General features: G+C 42.0%; 1 protein-coding gene across 1 annotated transcript; it reads right to left on the reverse strand.

Annotated features, from left to right (window-relative positions):
- Positions 1–1,294: 1,294 nt before the first annotated feature.
- On the reverse strand, positions 1,295–10,747 carry LOC121582221 (dematin). The gene is made up of 17 exons (XM_041897886.2): positions 10,574–10,747; positions 5,164–5,209; positions 4,982–5,059; positions 4,819–4,890; positions 4,613–4,693; positions 4,471–4,515; positions 4,156–4,252; positions 4,043–4,087; positions 3,824–3,958; positions 3,638–3,741; positions 3,303–3,423; positions 3,184–3,224; positions 3,055–3,094; positions 2,877–2,884; positions 2,524–2,589; positions 2,304–2,384; positions 1,295–2,186 (listed from the first exon to the last, which is right to left on the reverse strand). Exons 2-17 carry the CDS (start codon positions 5,170–5,172, stop codon positions 2,073–2,075), a joined length of 1,137 nt encoding a protein of 378 aa, XP_041753820.1. The 5' UTR covers positions 5,173–5,209; positions 10,574–10,747; the 3' UTR covers positions 1,295–2,072.
- Between the last annotated feature and the right edge of the window lie 7,525 nt (positions 10,748–18,272).

An 18,272-nucleotide genomic window follows, 5' to 3' on the forward strand; every position in this document is an offset into this window, starting at 1 on the left:
TTCTCCTTCTCTCCCTCTCTTCTCTCTTTGAGGGGCAGTAGGATGGGTCTTTCTTACTTGGCCTCCAGAGAATCAGTCCAACATCCATGTTTATTTATTTCATCTAGAATGAATCTAATGTCATCAGTTTAAAAGTGGCTCTGAACAAATGACACATGATGATTAAATCTACAGTGTACATTTCTATAAATGATACATGACGATTCAATCTACAATGTACATTGCTATGTGGACTGGCCCTAGGCTGGGGCATCACTGCCATATTAAATAAAAGGCAAATCCATTTTGTAATTTTGAGTTGATATTTGGGATAATATTCAGATCACATTTTTATCTGTTACTACTTTGTGTGCTTGGCAAAGGAAGACCTGTGCTGTAACTCATATAAAGGTCTTTACTCATCTAAGATATGAAGTACCTACGCTATGGTGCCTAAGATATAAAGTTTAAAAGTACATTTGCTGTGTCTGTTCGTGTCCCACCCAAAAAGAGCAAGCAAGAGCACTTGAATAAAAAAAACGAGAAAAATCGATTGGAACCTCTATTGCGTTAAATCCATCCTTTCTTATGCCAATGATAGTGTGACAGAGTATTTACATTTATATTATATATGTACATTATAAATGTTCCCTTCTCTCAATGTGATTTTGTTTTTATTATTTTTTATTTTTACGAAAAGTAGAATTAGGCGTCATATCTAGATCAGCCAGGGGGAGGGGTGAGGTAAAGATGAGAGTTGTCTCTTTTTGAGGATGTCAATCAGTTACCAGTGGAGGAGTAGAAAATAGATTGTGTGTGTGTGTGAGAGAGAGAGAGGTATGAGTGAAAGGTGTGTGTGTGTGTGTGGAGAGGATGGTGGTAGGTGGATGATGACTAAGTAGAGGCGAGACGAGTGGTTGTTTGGAGTGTGTGGGTTTTTGGATGGGGGTGGAGGTATTGGGGGTGGAGGGGGCGTTAATAGAGAATGGTGTTGACGTGGTGTGGAGGGGGTGGGAGAGGGGGACCGGGGCCTCATTTTGTTTCTGACTTCTGTTCCAGCTCCTCAACATATCTCACAGAATGTACAGAGATTGTTTAATCAAGGTTTTTCTTAATAGCTGAATAAAAAATATATGTTTTTTGTCAAGTACTTGTACTGCGAGGCCTCTGATTTCTGTAGATGTATCACTCCATTCAATAAAAAACTGAAAAGAAACGATTTTGTTACCTCGTAGAATTTGTTGAAAAACATTTTTTATATACATTTAGCATACTACAAAAAAACCTAGCTGTATTTAAAACAAAATACAACAACTATTTTATTCATATATTTTATTCATTTTCTAAATTCAGCATATACACTGTAGGGTTGGGAGGTAGGGGTTATGGGTCTGGTCTTGGGTTCGATGTGGGATTGGAATGTTAGTAATTTCTGATGTGCTTGACGCCATGCATGTCCTGCTGGTCACAACCTTTTAGAACCTTTTTTTTTTTATTTGAGAAGAACCACAGAAAAAAAAAGAAGGCTCTACTGTTTTGCGGGACTAAGAGATGTAATCATATTCAAATAAATAAAATCAATCATTTTCAAATAAATAATCTCTGAGTCAACCTCAATCATGGTTAACACCAGGAATACATTAACATGAATAAAACAACTAATACATTACAGAAGACAAAGATCCCAATCGGTCAATCATAAATCACATTTAAAAAAATCACTGATAATGATTTATCATGAAAATAATATTTCCAGTTTCTGGGTGTATTAAAAGCAGTGATAATTATTGTATGTGTAGGCGTTTGTGTCTGTGTGTATGGGGGTGGGGAGGCAGTAGATACTAGGAGATTCTCATTGCATATGATAGGGTTGGTTAGGGTTAGAGTCAGGGTCAGGCTTGTCAGTGGCGACTAGAGGATACGAAATAACATACCGATAGAATAATATGTCTACAATATGATATAGGATTAGAGTTAGAATGTGACATGGATATATGGTTAGCTAGGGCGTGATAGTTTGGTGTTGTGGGGTATTCTTCGTTAGGCAGTGCAGCGGTTCCCGTTTCCTGTCTGACGGATAAGGTCACTTCCTGCTAGAAAAGTTGAACGTTTTTCTTCAGATTATTTCGTTTCCATAGCGACAGGCGGTCGAACTCGGCGATGGGCATTCCGAACAGACGCTCAAAGTCTTCAGGAGACAGGTGTCTCTGAGGAGAGAACACACAAACACTTAGTAACACATATTCACACACACACAAACTAACACACACATTTCAGTAGTAACACACATATGACATCATATGTACATACACACACACACACACCTCCAGTCTGGTACGGTCCACGCCCGGCGGCAGCTTGCAGCGCCCTCTATGGGTGACTATGAGCATTTCATATGGATAGATCTGAGGAGAAAACAGTGCTGGCTGGGTATTGTTTTTTAAACATGCAATAGAGCATTTAGTATCTTAAAGAAATCTCACTGTGATTTTAGTGGGGTTTTGTCTTTGCATGCGTGCGTGATGCGTGTTCACCAGTGCTCACCATCTGTTCCAGCATACTTGGCAGTGAGTTTCCTCTGTCCATCCTTTCCCGTGGTGCCTCTCCATTCTAGACACACAGACCGTTAGTGAAATCAAAAATGCATTGTAGGTAGATAGATATGACTTGAGCAGAGGGAAGAGTCGCTTTGAAAATACGTCCGGGATTCAATCCGATCGTGCTTGGAAACAATGCAGCTTTTAAAAGCAATGTTACCGCCTGCGTTCCTGGAGATCGCATTCAAGGTAACCGCTGCAGTCGTCGGCTCAATTAGAAATTGCCTTTAAAAGGTCAAGCATGCTATAACGCAGATCTAGCGCATATCGGAATGAATCTCGGCCTAACACTACCCTTACCTCTTCAGCTGCATAACACGACAGGGAGAGACAAGAAAAAGGAGAGAGGGAAATAGTTATATTCATACATATAAAAGGCCATAAATATAGACTTAAATATATATATTTTGGCGAAATTTATTGTGTGGGCCCTACTTCACTACAACAAGTGCTTTTGTAACACATGCTACTAGCTTACCTGTTCTGCCCTGATCTCCCTCGAACTCTGCTGACTGCATCTGCACAGAGGTAACACGCATAAGTCATCACGCACACAAACACACACACACGTTGACCTACTGCAACGCACGCAAAGACACATACTCACCCTGGTCAGACCTGAGCGGGAGGAGGACTTCAAGGAGGAACCTGTAGTAATCAGAGCAACCAATCAGCAACCAATCAGAATCAGGTTCTTACTCACACTCACATTGGACTGTAACTTACTGGTGTGCATGTGTGTTCTGTCTGGCAGTGACTGAGTCTTCCTGCGTCCAATGCCAAGTAGAGCCTTCTCCTTCTCCTCCTTCTCCTCCTTCAGGATCAGCCTGCCCAGGTTAGACTTGATCTGGCACACCAACGCCACACACACACACACACACACAAGCAAACACATGCATGCAGACATACATACCATCAATCAACAAATATTGATTATTGAAGACGGTTACACTTCCTATGATAATATGTTGTGCATTATAATGCATTATACATACCTGAAAAGGCGTTATAAAAGCACTTACATAATACATTACGAAGATGGTATCAATGGGAAGAGTTACCTTATGGAGCTCCTGCTCCTGCAGTGTCTTGGCGTCATCAGTCAGGTCTTCAAACTCATCCTTCCCCTCTTCCTCTTCCTCCTTCTTCCTCCTCCACTCGATCTCTGTGGCAACAACAGGAGAGATCAGACCACACACTACCAGTACCTCTCCAATCAGGTGTGTGTGTGTGTGTGTATGTGTTACCCATAGCAGCCAGTGAGGGAGGACAGGGCCAGTACTCTGTCTCTATCTTTGAGGGCAGGTTGGGGTCTGGTTTCTGAGCTGCTGGGAACATAGACGACTGGATGATGCTGCCCATCACGTGCTGCTTGCTGACCTCTACAGACAGGCAGAGAAAAAATTAGACACACACACACACACACTCTTAGACACATCAAACACACTCACACAAATATACCATACCCTGTTTAAAATTAGGCAGCTTCTTGTAGATGTTGGCACCATTATCTAAAATAAAACACAGAATTAGAAAAGTAGATGTGTGTGTGCATGTGTGCAAGTGTGTTTGTGTGTACCTGGCCTGTGGAAGTGTTGCTGTAGGGGGGTGGCTGTCTTTCGGAGCTGCAGTGTGGAGCCTCCTGGAGACTCTCTCCCCTCTCTATACTCCTTCAGCTGAGAGAGAGAGAGAGAGAGAGAGAGAGAGAGAGAGAGAGAGAGAGAGAGAGAGAGAGAGAGAGAGAGAGAGAGAGAGAGAGAGAGAGAGAGAGAGAGAGAGTTACTACTGCTGGGTAACTGGATGAAAAGAAAGACCTACCCAACAAGATAAATAAAGGGAGGGAGAGAAGGAGAGGAGAGAAGGAGAGGAGAGAGGGTTCGCAGAAGTGTCTTACCTCAGGAGAGGGAGGAGGAGAGATGGAGGAAGGAGAGAGGGATCTCTGAAGAAGGAAGAGGAGAACACAGTCACATCACACTCTCCTCCCTTTTTATACAGCCTGTATGAGTTACTTACTCTAACACGAAGTGTGTGTGTACCTCTCTACGGGGCGTACGCAGCGCTTCTAGCGGTGAGAAGGTGAGGTGGGGTTGGTAGGTCATCAAATCTGGTCTCTCCACCTGCAGAATAGCACAGACAGCGGTGAATCTCAAACACGCATGCACACATGCACCAATAAACCACACACACACACACCCCACAAAAAACACATACACACACACACACAAACACACACAGACCCTACCTGTAGAATACTTTTGTCTCTGGGCAGAGCAGCAAGATCCCTGTACTCCACCACTTCGTCATTCACACGGGCCTGGAAGGATAGCAAGAAAGAGTGTGTTGGTGCAGTGTGTGTGTGTGTGTGTGTGTGTGTGTGTGTGAGAGAGAGAGAGTGTTCGTCTTACCATGATGCTGGGTGAGCCAGGAGCACTTGGACCCCGCAAGGAGGAGGATATGCTGCCTGGGGCTGGCCGTCCCTCCACCTACACAAACACACACATTATAAGTCATACCTAACCCCTCCCTCGAACTACACAGAGGAAGACGTATGTGTGTGTGTGTGCGTGTGTGTGTGTGTACGTGTTACCTTCTGCATGATGGCGAAAATCCCTCCTGTGGTTTAAACCAGATGGCTTTGAGAGAGAAAAGAGAGGAGGTTTAGGAGGAGAGGAACAACTCAGAACAACTCAGAAGTAGAAGTGATGTAGATAAGGACCAAGATTCATAAAGCCCTTCTTTCTGATGGAGGATATTGTTGCCACTGTGAACTGCGTCCCACAAGCTCCTCACAACAACATCCAACTCACACTGCCCAAAACCAGTGCCCTCAATAGTCACTCGACATAGTGTGTCACACACACACACACCCTCTGGCTGTATGTGATGAAAACAAAGATTATCTTCAGTAGCGTTGCGTGGGTAAAATCACTGGGGAAGTCTAGCCAGAAAAAAAAGCCATATTACAACCTATGTGTTGTCATAATTGGGTTGTTTACTCTATAACATGTTAGTTCATATGCCTATCGACCGTGATATATAGGCCTAAGGCCGAGACAATAAGAAGACACAGTGGCAGAATAAATTCAACCACACCTTTGTTTCATCACAAAACCGGAGAGCAACTTCTGTCCAGTGAAGTCCACAAAGCATAACGAGATGCAACAATTCAAGATGTTTCTGTCAATGACGTACTGCTGTTGATGTAATGTGATTGGAGTGAAGCCAAATCCAAACTGGCTTCCCTTGACCCTTTTTTTGGTGCGCCAGGACCATTCACAGTTGAGCTCATTCAGTTTAGCTCAACGCTGATTGGCAATTATTCTATACTTTTTTAATTAAGGGAGGCCAAATGCTCACTGGCTTCCCTTGCATTCAATGCTACCGGCAGCAACAATGTCATACTCTTTTTGACCAGATAGCATCAGATAGATGGCCTACACATACAGAGACAGAGGGGTGCTGTTTCGCTCGCTCAGATGCTTTCTACGGTGAGAAACATTCAACCTCCTGCGAACTGAAGGAAAATTATGAAACACAGAGAGACAAAAGGTAAATTATTTTATATGATTCTTTCAATATTTTTCTTTGTCAATTTTTTGGGGAAGCCTGGCTTCCCTTGGCATGCAAAGCTAACATATGGAATTGTTTTAAGATGGTCATACCAAGGATATTTTTTATTTTAAGATCCCTTAAGGTATAACAAAATATATATTCAAAAAGTATTTGATGAAACATTGAATTTGGCCTTACTGCTATTAGCCCATAGAAACGTATTGAATAACAGATTCACTACATGGAACAACAGATAGTCCAGAAAAAAATAGAAAGGAAGTTTGTTGTGAAGTGTCTGTCCTATATCTGAGAGATATAAGAAAGATCAGGAAACAATATATTTTTTTACACCTATTTAACCCTTTATTTTAGGCACTAAACTACTTCCATATATACTTCCATATATACTTCCATTCATTTTTTCAACTTGTACCGGGGTACCTTCAGACGAGTCTTGTGAGGCTTGTGTTCGTCCTAGAGCCAAACAACCAACATGTACAGTACCAGTCAAAAGTTTGGACACACCTACTCATTCAAGGGTTTTTATTTATTTGTACTATTTTCTACATTGTAGAATAATAGTGAAGACATCAAAACTATGAAATAACACATATGGAATCATGTAGTAACCAAAAAAGTGTTAAACAAATCCAAATAGATTTGAGATCCTTCAAAGTAGCCACCCTTTGCCTTGATGACAGCTTTGCACACTCTTGGCATTCTCTCAACCAACTTCATGATGTAGTCACCTGGAATGCATTTCAATTAACAGGTGTGCCTTATTAAAAGTTAATTAATGCGTTTGAGCCAATCAGTTGTGTTGTGACAAGGTATACAGAAGATAGCCCTATTTGGTAAAAGACCAAGTCCATATTATGGCAAGAACAGCTCAAATAAGCAAAGAGAAACGACAGCCCATCATTACTTTAAGACATGAAGGTCAGTCAATACAGAACATTTCAAGAACTTTGAAAGTTTCTTCAAGTGCAGTCACAAAAACCATCAAGCGCTATGATGAAACTGGCTCTCCTGAGGACCGCCACAGGAAAGGAAGACCAAGAGTTACCTCTGCTGCAGAGGATAAGTACATTAGAGTTACCAGCCTCAGAGATTGCAGCCCAAATAAATGCTTCACAAAGTTCAAGTAATAGACACATCTCAACATCAACTGTTCAGAGGAGACTGTGTGAATCAGGCCTTCATGGTCGAATTGCTGCAAAGAAACCACTACTAAAGGACACCAATAAGAAGAAGAGACTTGCTTGGGCCAAGAAACATGAGCAATGGACATTAGACCGGTGGAAATTTGTCCTTTGGTCTGATGAGTCCAAATTTGAGATTTTTGGTTCCAATCCCGCCGTGTCTTTGTGAGACGCATAGTAGGTGAACGGATGATCTCTGCATGTGTGGTTCCCACCGTGAAGCATGGAGGAGGAGGTGTGATGGTGTGGGGGTGCTTTGCTGGTGACACTGTCTGTGATTTATTTAGAATTCAAGGCACACTTAACCAGCATAGCTACCACAGCATTCTGCAGCGATACGCCATCCCATCTGGTTTGCGCTTAGTGGGACTATAATTTGTTTTTCAACAGGACAATGACCCAACACACCTCCAGGCTGTGTAAGGGCTATTTGACCAAGAAGGAGAGTGATGGAGTGCTGTATCAGATGACCTGGCCTCCACAATCCCCCGACTTTTGGGATGAGTTGGACCGCAGAGTGAAGGAAAAGCAGCCAACAAGTGCTCAGCATATGTGGGAACCCTTCAAGACTGTTGGAAAAGCATTCCAGCTGAAGCCGGTTGAGAGAATGCCAAGAGTGTGCAAAGCTGTCATCAAGGCAAAGCGTGGCTACTTTGAAGAATCTAAAATCTAAAATATATTTTGATTTGTTTAACACTTGTTTGGTTACTACATGATTCCATATGTGTTATTCATAGTTTTGATGTCTTCACTATTATTCTACAATGTAGAAAATAGTACAAATAAAGAAAAACCCTTGAATGAGTAGGTGTGTCAAAACTTTTGACTGGTACTGTACGTGTTCTTGAGAGACTCCATAGAGGGGTCATAATATTTTGTAGGCCAAACCGTTTGGGCGCTACAGACGTTTTCGTGAGATGACCAATTTTCGTGATGTCTCATGGTCTGTCAAACACCGCTGTAGCTCTGCCACCTTTCACCGCAGATGCGAAAGGGCAACATCGGCAGATGCGGTAAATTGAGACGCATCCAATGCAACAAAACAGATATCTCTAACTTAAACAGACGGATTTTGATGGGGATTTTTGTATTATGTTAATTCGATTTGCACTGGGGATCGGACATTGGCTCTAGGGGTTAAAGAAAGAGAGAAAGATCGAGAGAGAGAGGGAGAGAGAGAGAGGAGGGAGAAAGAGGGAGAGAGAGTGAAGGAGGAGAGTGGGGGTTAGAGGGATAAAATCCTCTGCTGAAGGATCTATTCTTCCTCTTACTCTCCCTCCCCCTCCATCTCTTACTCCCCCCTCCTCCCTTTCTCTCCCTCTCCCCGGCTAGGTTCTGGTTTGCCCCACCTTCTCTCTGAAGTGCACTTGTTTGCCATATTTCTTACACCAGTACATTCCTTAAAGATTCAGGCACCCACCTCCATCCTTCACCCACCCCCTCCCCCTCTCCTGCCTCCTCCCGCTCTCTCTCTCTCTCTCTCTCTCTCTAACTGAATTGTTTATCAGTCCTGCCAGTCAGGCCGACGCCCAGCCAGCCATCACCACGGTTACACTCCCCTCACTGGGGAACATCACTTTGGAGAGGCCTTTCTTTCGCTTTCTCTCTCCCTCCTGCTTTCTCTCTCCCTCCTGCTTTCTCTCTCCCTCCTGCTTTCTCTCTCCCTCTCGCTTTCTCTCTCCCTCTCGCTTTCTCTCTCCCTCTCGCTTTCTCTCTCCCTCTCGCTTTCTCTCTCCCTCTCGCTTTCTCTCTCCCTCTCGCTTTCTCTCTCCCTCTCCCTTTGTCTCTTCCCCTCTTTCTCTTCCATTCCCTCCTTCCGCCTTTCTCACACAAACACACACACAGACACATACATTGATACAGTGTGTAACCAGCAGTGTGTGGCAGCTCTGAGCTCTCTGCCAACTGTGTGAGCAGATTAATATTGATCTATTGGGATTGGGCCTGGGATCTGTTGCTCTGAGAATGGATCCGGGTTAAGAGATCTATAGGGAGCAGGCAGGCCGCAGACGCTACAGTAAACTATAGATGGGGTCTAGTCTAGAGGGTAATAGCTCCACCTTGCCCTCTTATAGGCAAGTTAGATTGTTTTTGCTACATTGCTTATACCTATCCAATTTGTTCAGATCAACATAAGTGCTTACAGGTTAGGGGTTAAGGGTTGTTTGTTTGTGGACAGTGCCCTTGTTGACAGACTCAAGTTCCCAACCCTGCTCACAGAGGAATTTCCTTTAAAACCACATCCTACATGGCCACTTCCCAAAACCTCTCTCTCTCTCTCTCTCTCTCTCTCTCTCTCTCTCTCTCTCTCTCTCTCTCTCTCTCTCTCTCCCCTCTCTCTCTCTCTCTCTCTCTCTCTCTCCTCTCTCTCTCTCTCTCTCTCTCTCTCTCTCTCTCTCTCTCTCTCTCTCTCTCTCTCTCTCTCTCTCTCTCTCTCTCTCTCTCTCTCTCTCTCTCTCTCTCTCTCTCTCTCTCTCTCTCTCTCTCTCTCTCTCTCTCTCTCTCTGTCTCTGTCTCTGTGCTTTATTGGCATGGGAAACATATGTTTACATTGCCAAAGCAAGTGAAATAGATAATAAACAAAAGTGAAATAAACAATCAGAAATTAACAGTAAACATTACTCTCTCTCTCGCTCTCTCTCTCACACACACACGCGCGCGCGCACAAACACACACAAGGTCTAATTAGGCACGGTCAGATGGCTGGCCTGGTTTGAACGCGTGGAGCTCGCCATAGAGGGGCCGCGTAAACATGCGCAGCATGCATCATCACCGAGTGGGCTGGCTGGTGCCCTTGTCTGATTAAAGATACAGTATGGTGTCGCTTTCATGGAGTCATATTTGCTATGATAAAGCTTTATAACAATATAGCCTCAAAATAGATAAACATGTTCGACGCACCAGATGAACATAGGCTCATTTAGGTTATAGTGTATTAGTAATACATCATGTAAGCCTATCATATTATAGGCTCTCTATCCAATAAGACTATAATAATCACGTCATACGGCTTTCCGTCGATAAATACGCACGAAGGGGAATGAGACAAAGAGCGCCCGTAGCAAAACAATGTGCTTGAATTATTTACATGAAATGTGCTTATCAGCCCCTATAGGATATACATTATTATTTATCCTTCCCGGACGACCTTAACACTCAGGCCTATAGCCGTAGTTGATTTTCAAATGCAATGTTTTTATAAACGTGTCTATAATAAAATGAAATCAAATAATCCGATTTTACCTGCCAATCAAAGCGATCGATCTGCCGTAATCAACAAAATAACACCAGCTATAATGATGGGAACAGATCAAGCATGCAAAAATCCCATCCGTCGCGTGCCATGGGCGGGAGCCTGTCGGTTTAACGGCGCTTCTAGACACGGAGGAGACTGGAGGAAGGGAGGATGTGCGCGTGCGTGAGTGCGTGTTTTAAAACGGGGCTTGGGCTGCAAAGAGACTGCCCCTGGGCTGCGTCTCAATCTTGTATCCTCCTCCTCTCCTCTCTTCTTCTCTTCTCTAGTCTTCCCTCATCCCCTCCCAACCAGTGGCGGTTGGTGCCATTTCAGATTAGGGAGGATTATTATTTTTGTTATGATCATGGCCTTATTTCTATTACAGCATATTGGATGACAGTCATTCCTATTCCATTCACCCAGCTCAATGGAACATCGACAGGTTTAGGCTACTACATGATACTCGAATTTCCCCTGTACCCATCATGAGGTTACTACAACCTAGCATATGAATGAACGTTTACAGTGTAGAGAATTTTGAGTACTCAAGGTGACAGACAGTACAGACAGTGCCACATTCAATACCGCCTTGCACACTCTTGCCTGCATCTAGCTGATCTAGGGAGTAATCATTAGTCCAACAGTTGCAAATGTGAATTTCTATTGGACGAATTCAGGTATTTTTATCTCTGTTTTGTTCCATTTAAGAAATGTTTTTCAACAGAATTGGCGGAATGAATACACCCATGATCACACGCAAACACAGTAGTTCACTTTCATAGCAGCCACATAAAAACAGCGTGATCACGTTGCTCGTTGTATATATAATTCCTTATCGCAAGTATATAAGCTCTCTCCTCCTCTCACCTTTTCCCTTCGCTTGTGGACTTCAGTGCACAACACATCAGCTGTCTGTGACCAGGCGAAAAAACCTTTCCAAGCCAAACCTTCATTTTATGACCGCTAACCGCTACACACAGCCTACATCGTTGTCACGTCATAGTCAACATAGCTACTAGAACTAACGTGTTAGTAAACCCACTAGCTACTATTATGCAGTACAGTGTTAAGTCAGAAAGCAGTTTAGCAGTTACACCGATGGGCCCGGTGGCAATAAATTAATAGAACCAAAAGCTTACCTTGACTTGGAAGAGTTCCAGTGTTGGATAGCCATAGCCAGCTAGCTAACATAGTATCCCTCTCTCCATGTTACTTCTTCTTATCCACTTGTTGTCAGAATATTATTGCAGGGAGACAAGGGAGGAGGAAAGGAGAGGAGGGTAGGGGAATTCTATAGACTTTAATAGATATTCAAGCTCAAGTATAAAAATATAGCATTTAGGCACAGAGTTAAAATATTTGTGTTTGTGTATGAAGAATTAACCTCTTAAGGATCAGACCCTTTTTTTCAATTTTCGCCTAAAATGACATACCCAAATCTAACTTCCTGCAGCTCAGGACCTGAAGCAAGGATATGCCTATTCTTGATACCATTTGAAGGAAACACTTTAAAGTTTGTGGAAATGTGAAATTAATGTAGGAGAATAACACATTAGATCTGGTAAAAGATAATACAAAAAAAACACACAAAAAAAACGTTTTTTTGTTATCATCTTTGAAATGCAAGAGAAAGGCTACAATATAATATTGCAGTTATGTGCAATTTAGATTTTGTCCACTAGATGGGAGCAGTGTGTGTGCAAAGTTTCAGATTGATCCAGTGAAGCATTGCAATACTGGACTATTTTGTATCAAGTCTGCCCAAATGTGCCGAATTGGTCAATTGATACAATTTCAAGTACATAACTATAGAGAACATACAAAAATTATATGGTAATTCAAAATGTCACTTTACACACTCCCAGGACTGTCATACATGATGGATCATTAGCTTATACACTAACTTTCACACATCTAGATGGCCGGGCGGGGTGGGTGTGGAGCCAGAGACAGCAGTGGTTCAAACTGTAGAACCCAGTTCCTACATTTGAATATTAAAATTGATTTTATCAAACAAAACTATGCTACATTTTATCTCTGGGACCCTTAGGTCCATTCAATTTCAGCAATATGTGCATTCCAGAATAATTTCCCTAGCGGTCAAACATGGAAAGGGTTCAAATCATTTTTTCACCATCCATTTCTCCCATGGGGGATTTTAGAACCACTTCAAACAAGGTCTGTGTTTTCATGTAGGCTTTCTCTGGCTTAATTTTTTGATAACTATATAAATCTCTCACGGACAAGGTGACTTTTATCAATATATTCAGATTAAAAAATGCTAATTAACATCAAAGTAGACATCATGCAAGACTACAAATCACTGGCTTACCACACATCCCTGCAGGTCCCCAGATAGCATATGAACACGTCATACGCCATTGCACATTAAAAAAAATAATTACAGGAAATTAGCTGTAAAACTGCAACATTTTCAAATCAAATGAAATAAAAACAAGTGAAATTTGATTTCTCACGTTTCGTAAACAAAAATGAAATGCTTACTTATGGGTCCTTTTCCAACAATGTAGAGTTAAAGATCAAATATAGCCTTCCGAGTGGCGCAGCGGTCTAAGGCACTGTGTCGCAGCTGGCCACGATCGGGAGACCCATGAGGCGACGCACAATTGGCCCAGCGTTGTCCGGGTTAGGCCGTCCGGGATGTCCTTGTCCCATCGCGCTGTAGCGACTCCTGTGGCGGGCCGGGCGCATGCATGCTGACACGGTCGCCAGGTGTACAGTGTTTCCTCCGACACATTGGTGCGGCTGACTTCCGGGTTAAGCGTGCATTGTGTCAAGAAGCAGTGCGGCTTGGCGGGGTTGTGTTTGGGAGGACGCACAGCTCTCGACCTTCGCCTCTCCCAATTCCGTACGGGAGTTGCAGCGATGGGACAAGACTGTAACTACCAATTGGGGAGTAAAGGGGGTAAAAAAAATCTAATCAAATATTTTTTAAATCAAATATAAAAAAGACAACAACAAAAAAATAGAAATAGTGACAGGAGGAATAAATACCCAGTAAAATACTACTTGAGTAAAAGTCTAAAAGTATTTGGTTATAAATATACTTAAGTATCAAAAGTAAATGTAATTGCTCAAATATACTTAATTATCAAAAGTAAAAATAATTTATAATTCCTTATATTAAGCAAAGCAGACGGCACCATTTTCTTGTTCCATTTTTTTACGGATAGCCAGAGGCCAACAGACATCTATACTTTTACAAACAATGTATTTGTATTTAGTGAGTCTGCCAGATCAGAGGCAGTAGGGATGACCACGTGTTCTCTTGATAAGTGTGAATTGGACCATTTTCCTGTCCTGTACTTTTGGGTGTCAGGGAAAATGTATGGAGTAAAAAGTACATTATTGTCTTTAGGAATGTAGTGAAGTAAAAGTAAAAGTAAAAATATAAATAGTAAAGTAAAGTACAGATCCCCCAAAAAACTTTCTTAAGTAGAATTGTAAAGTTTTTCTACTTAAGCAATTTACGCCACTGCATAAGGAATTGTTTTAAGATGGTAATACCAAGGATCATTTAGATATTTGATTTTGAATTGTAGGACACCTTTAGGTATCACATTTATTTTATTTTATGAAACACTGAATTTGGCCTTACTGCTATTAGCCTATAGAAACGCAATGAATAACAGATTCATACATGGAAAAACAGATAGTCAAAACATTTATCAAAACAAAGTTTGCTTTGAAGTGTCTGTCCTATATCTGAGAGATATAAGAAAGATTAGAATGTTTTTATTTTCTAAATAGAGACATATTTAATCATTTTTTTTAGGCACTAAACTACTTCCCTATATACTTCCATAAAAATGTTTTACTGGTACCGGGCTACCTTCAGACGAGTCTTGTGAGGCTTGTGGGTGTCCTAGAGCAAAACAACAGGTATGTGTTCATGAGAGTCTCAGCTTTCCATAGAGGGGTCATATTAGTGTGTAGCCCAAACTGTTCTGACGCTACAGACAGAAGTTGGCAGATCGGCTGTACCAATATCAGATGAGTCCCGTGACGCTTGTTGGGGTCGTAGAGCAAAACAGAAAACACCATTGTCTTCATGAGAGTCTCATCTTTCCTCTTTCCATAGAGGGTTCATAATAGTTCGGATGCTACAGACGTTTTCGAGAGGAGACTGATTTTCGGGATGTCTCCTGGTCTGACAAACATCGCTCCGCCACCTTTTACCGCAAATGCGGAAGGTCTACATCGGCGGATGCGGTGGATTGAGACACAGCCCATATCTCTAGCTTAAACAGACAGATTTTTATGGGGATTTTTATATTATGCTAATTAGATTTCCACGGGGGCGGGGACATCGACTCTAGGTTTTTAAAAAGTGACTAGGCAACAGTAGAGAATAGACAGTAGCAGCAGCGTATGTGGTGTGTGTGTGCGTGTGTGAATGTGTGTGGCATCTGTATGCATGTGTGAGCATGTTATGTGTGTGTGGGCGTAAATTGTATGTGTGTGTGTGTGTGTGTTGGGGTGTCAAGTTTCAAGTTTTAATGTCACATGCACAAGTACAGTGAAATGCCTTTCTTGCAAGCCCTAACCCCAACAATGCAGTAATCAATAACAATGTAATACTACAAATAACAAGGTAGAACAAAAACACACTAGATATAAAAATAAGAAAAACATGGTAAGTGTCAGTTCCAGTACCATATTTACAATGTGCAGGGATAATGGATCGATAAAGTATTCAGACCCCTTGATTTTTTCCACATTTTGTTAGGTTACAGCCTTATTCTAAAATTGATTATATTGTTTTTTCCCCTCATCACCCCATAATGACAAAGCAAAAACAGGTTTTTAGAAATGTTTGCTAATTTATTAAAAATAAAAAGCTGAAATATCACATTGACATTCACTACCGGTAGTGTAAGTATTCAGACCCTTTACTCAGTACTTTGTTGAAGCACCTTTGGCAGCAATTACAGCCTTGAGTATTATTGGGTATGACGCTATAAGCTTGGCACACCTGTATTTGAGGAGCTCTGTCAAGTTGGATGGTGAGCGTTGCAGCACAGCTATTTTCAGGCCTCTCCAGAGATGTTCGATTGGGTTCAAGTCCGGGCTCTGGCTGGGCCACTCAAGGACATTCAGAGACTTGTCCCGAAGCCACTCCTGCATTGTCTTGGCTTTGTGCTTAGGGTCGTTGTCTTGTTGTAAGGTGAACCTTCGTCCCAGTCTGAGGTTCTGAGCGCTCTGGAGCAGGTTTTCATCAAGGATCTCTCTGTACTTTGCGCCGTTCATCTTTCCCTCGATCCTGACTAGTCTCCCAGTCCCTGCCACTGAAAAACACCCCCACAGCATGATGCTGCCACCACCATGCTTCACCAGAGGGATGGTGCCAGGTTTCCTCCAGACGTGACGCTTGGTATTCAGGCCAAAATACTTCAATCTTAGTTTCATCGGACCATAGAATCTTGTTTTTCATGATCTGAGAGTCCTTTAGGTGACTTTCGGCAAACTCCAAGCGGGCTGTCATGTGCCTTTTACTGAGGAGTGGCTTCCGTCTGGCCATGCTACCATAAAGGCCTGATTTGTGGAGTGCTTCAGAGATGGTTGTCCTTCTGGAAGATTCTCCCATCTCTACAGAGGAACTCTGGAGCTCTGTCAGAGTGACTATCGGGTTCTTGGTCACCTCCATGACCAAGGCCCTTCACCCCCAATTGCTCAATTTGGCCGGGCGGCCAACTCTAGGAAAAGTCCTGGCGGTTCCAAACTTCTTCCATTTAAGAATGATGGAGGCCACTGTGTTCTTGGGGACCTTCGATGCTGGAGAAATCTTTTGGTACCCTTCCCCAGAGCTGTGCCTCGACACAATCCTGTCTTGGCGCTCTACGAACAATTCCTTCCACTTTATGGCTTGGTTTTTGCTCTGACATGCACTGTCAACTGTGGGACCTTATATAGACAGGTGTGTGCCTTTCCAAATCATGTCCAATCAATTGAATTTACCACAGGTGGACTCCAATCAAGTTGAAGAAACATCTCAAGGATGATCAATAGAAACAGGATGCACCTGAGCTCAATTTCGAGTCTCATAGCAAAGGGTCTGAATACTTATGTAAATAAGGTATTTCAGTTTGTTTTATTTTATACATTTGATAATAATAAAAAAACTGTTTTTGCTTTGTCATTATGGGGTATTGTGTGTAGATTGATGAGAAAACAATTACAGAAAGAGCCCAGGGCAGATGAGTCGAAGTTGAAGGCGGAATTGAGGTAAGTAACTGCCGATCTGAGGTTCAAAAGTTATTGCCGGTGGTAAGAATGCATAGTGGATACATATCCAGATAATAAAGTAAAAATAAATAACAAAATAATCACAAAATAGCAAAGTTGGGTTGGAGCTTTTGCAGTATCCCGGGACAGATAGTAGCTGGTCCCAGCAACTGAGGCTAACCGCGTCGCTGGATCCAAATTAAACAGGTAGGCTAGTAAACTTTTTTTTTTTCACAAGAAAACACTTTTTCAGAAACAACAAACCGAGCGTTCAGCATTCATCGCACTCTGATGACGTTATGATGCTCTGTTTGAGGCACCAATGTTGACTCAAATGAGGATGCTAATCAGCATCTCTGAAACATCTCAAAAAGCCAGACCAAAATAATACAGCTAGCTAAGATAGCTACAAATCAATAGCTACTTGAAGTAGGCTACCCACCCCACCCCACCCCTCACCCACAGACACAAACAAACATTATCAATGCTAGTTAGCTAGCCAGCTAGACTGTTCGTTTATAAAAGTCAAAGCAAGCTAAACTAATTTATATGAATTTCTCATGCATTTAAATGGCTAAACAAATAGATGGCTAATGTAGCCATCTAGCCAGGCTAATGTTGCTAACTAGCTAACAATGAGCTAGCTATCCAGACAACAGATATTGTGTAAATGTAAATCTTGCCCAAGACAGTTCACAGAATTGTCAATTTAAACTAATTTAGCCAATTTATTTATTAAAAAATGTTGCTAACATTAGATAGTTAATCCAGAGATTCTTACCTTTGCCTCGATTCATCAGTCTTGTCCAGATCATCATGGCCCTGGTGAGTGATGTGTAGCCACATTAGCAGCTAATTAGCATTTCCTTTTTTGAAGGTAAATACAGGCGAATATATTGATAAAAGTAATCTTGTCCAAGAGAGATTTACACAGTTATCAAAACGTCAAATGTAACAACAAATTAATATGGGAACTTTTTCATAGAGTACCATATTATTAGTCATAATACCCATAAAACCTAGTGGTCAAACACAGGATGATTCCAATTGTTTTTTTACCATTCATTTTTCCCATAGGGTATTTTAGAACCACTTTTAAATAAGGTCTGTGTTTCGTGTAGGCTTATCCTGGCGTGACGTTTTGATAACTGTGTGAATCTTTCTCGTACAAGGTGCATTTTCTGAATATACAGTACCAGTCAAAGGTTGTGGACACACCTACTCATTCCAGGGTTTTTCTTTATTTTTTACTATTTCCTACATTGTAGAATAATAGTGAAGACATCACAACTATGAAATAACACATATGGAATCATGTAGTAACCAAAAAAGTGTTAAACAAATCAAAATAGATTTTAGATTCTTCAAAGTAGCCACCCTTTGCCTTGATGACAGCTTTGCACACTCTTGGCATTCTCTCAACCGGCTTCAGCTGGAATGCTTTTCCAACAGTCTTAAAGG

The sequence above is a fragment of the Coregonus clupeaformis genome, chromosome 15 (genome assembly GCF_020615455.1).
Source record: "Coregonus clupeaformis isolate EN_2021a chromosome 15, ASM2061545v1, whole genome shotgun sequence".
NCBI classification, from domain to species: domain Eukaryota; kingdom Metazoa; phylum Chordata; class Actinopteri; order Salmoniformes; family Salmonidae; genus Coregonus; species Coregonus clupeaformis.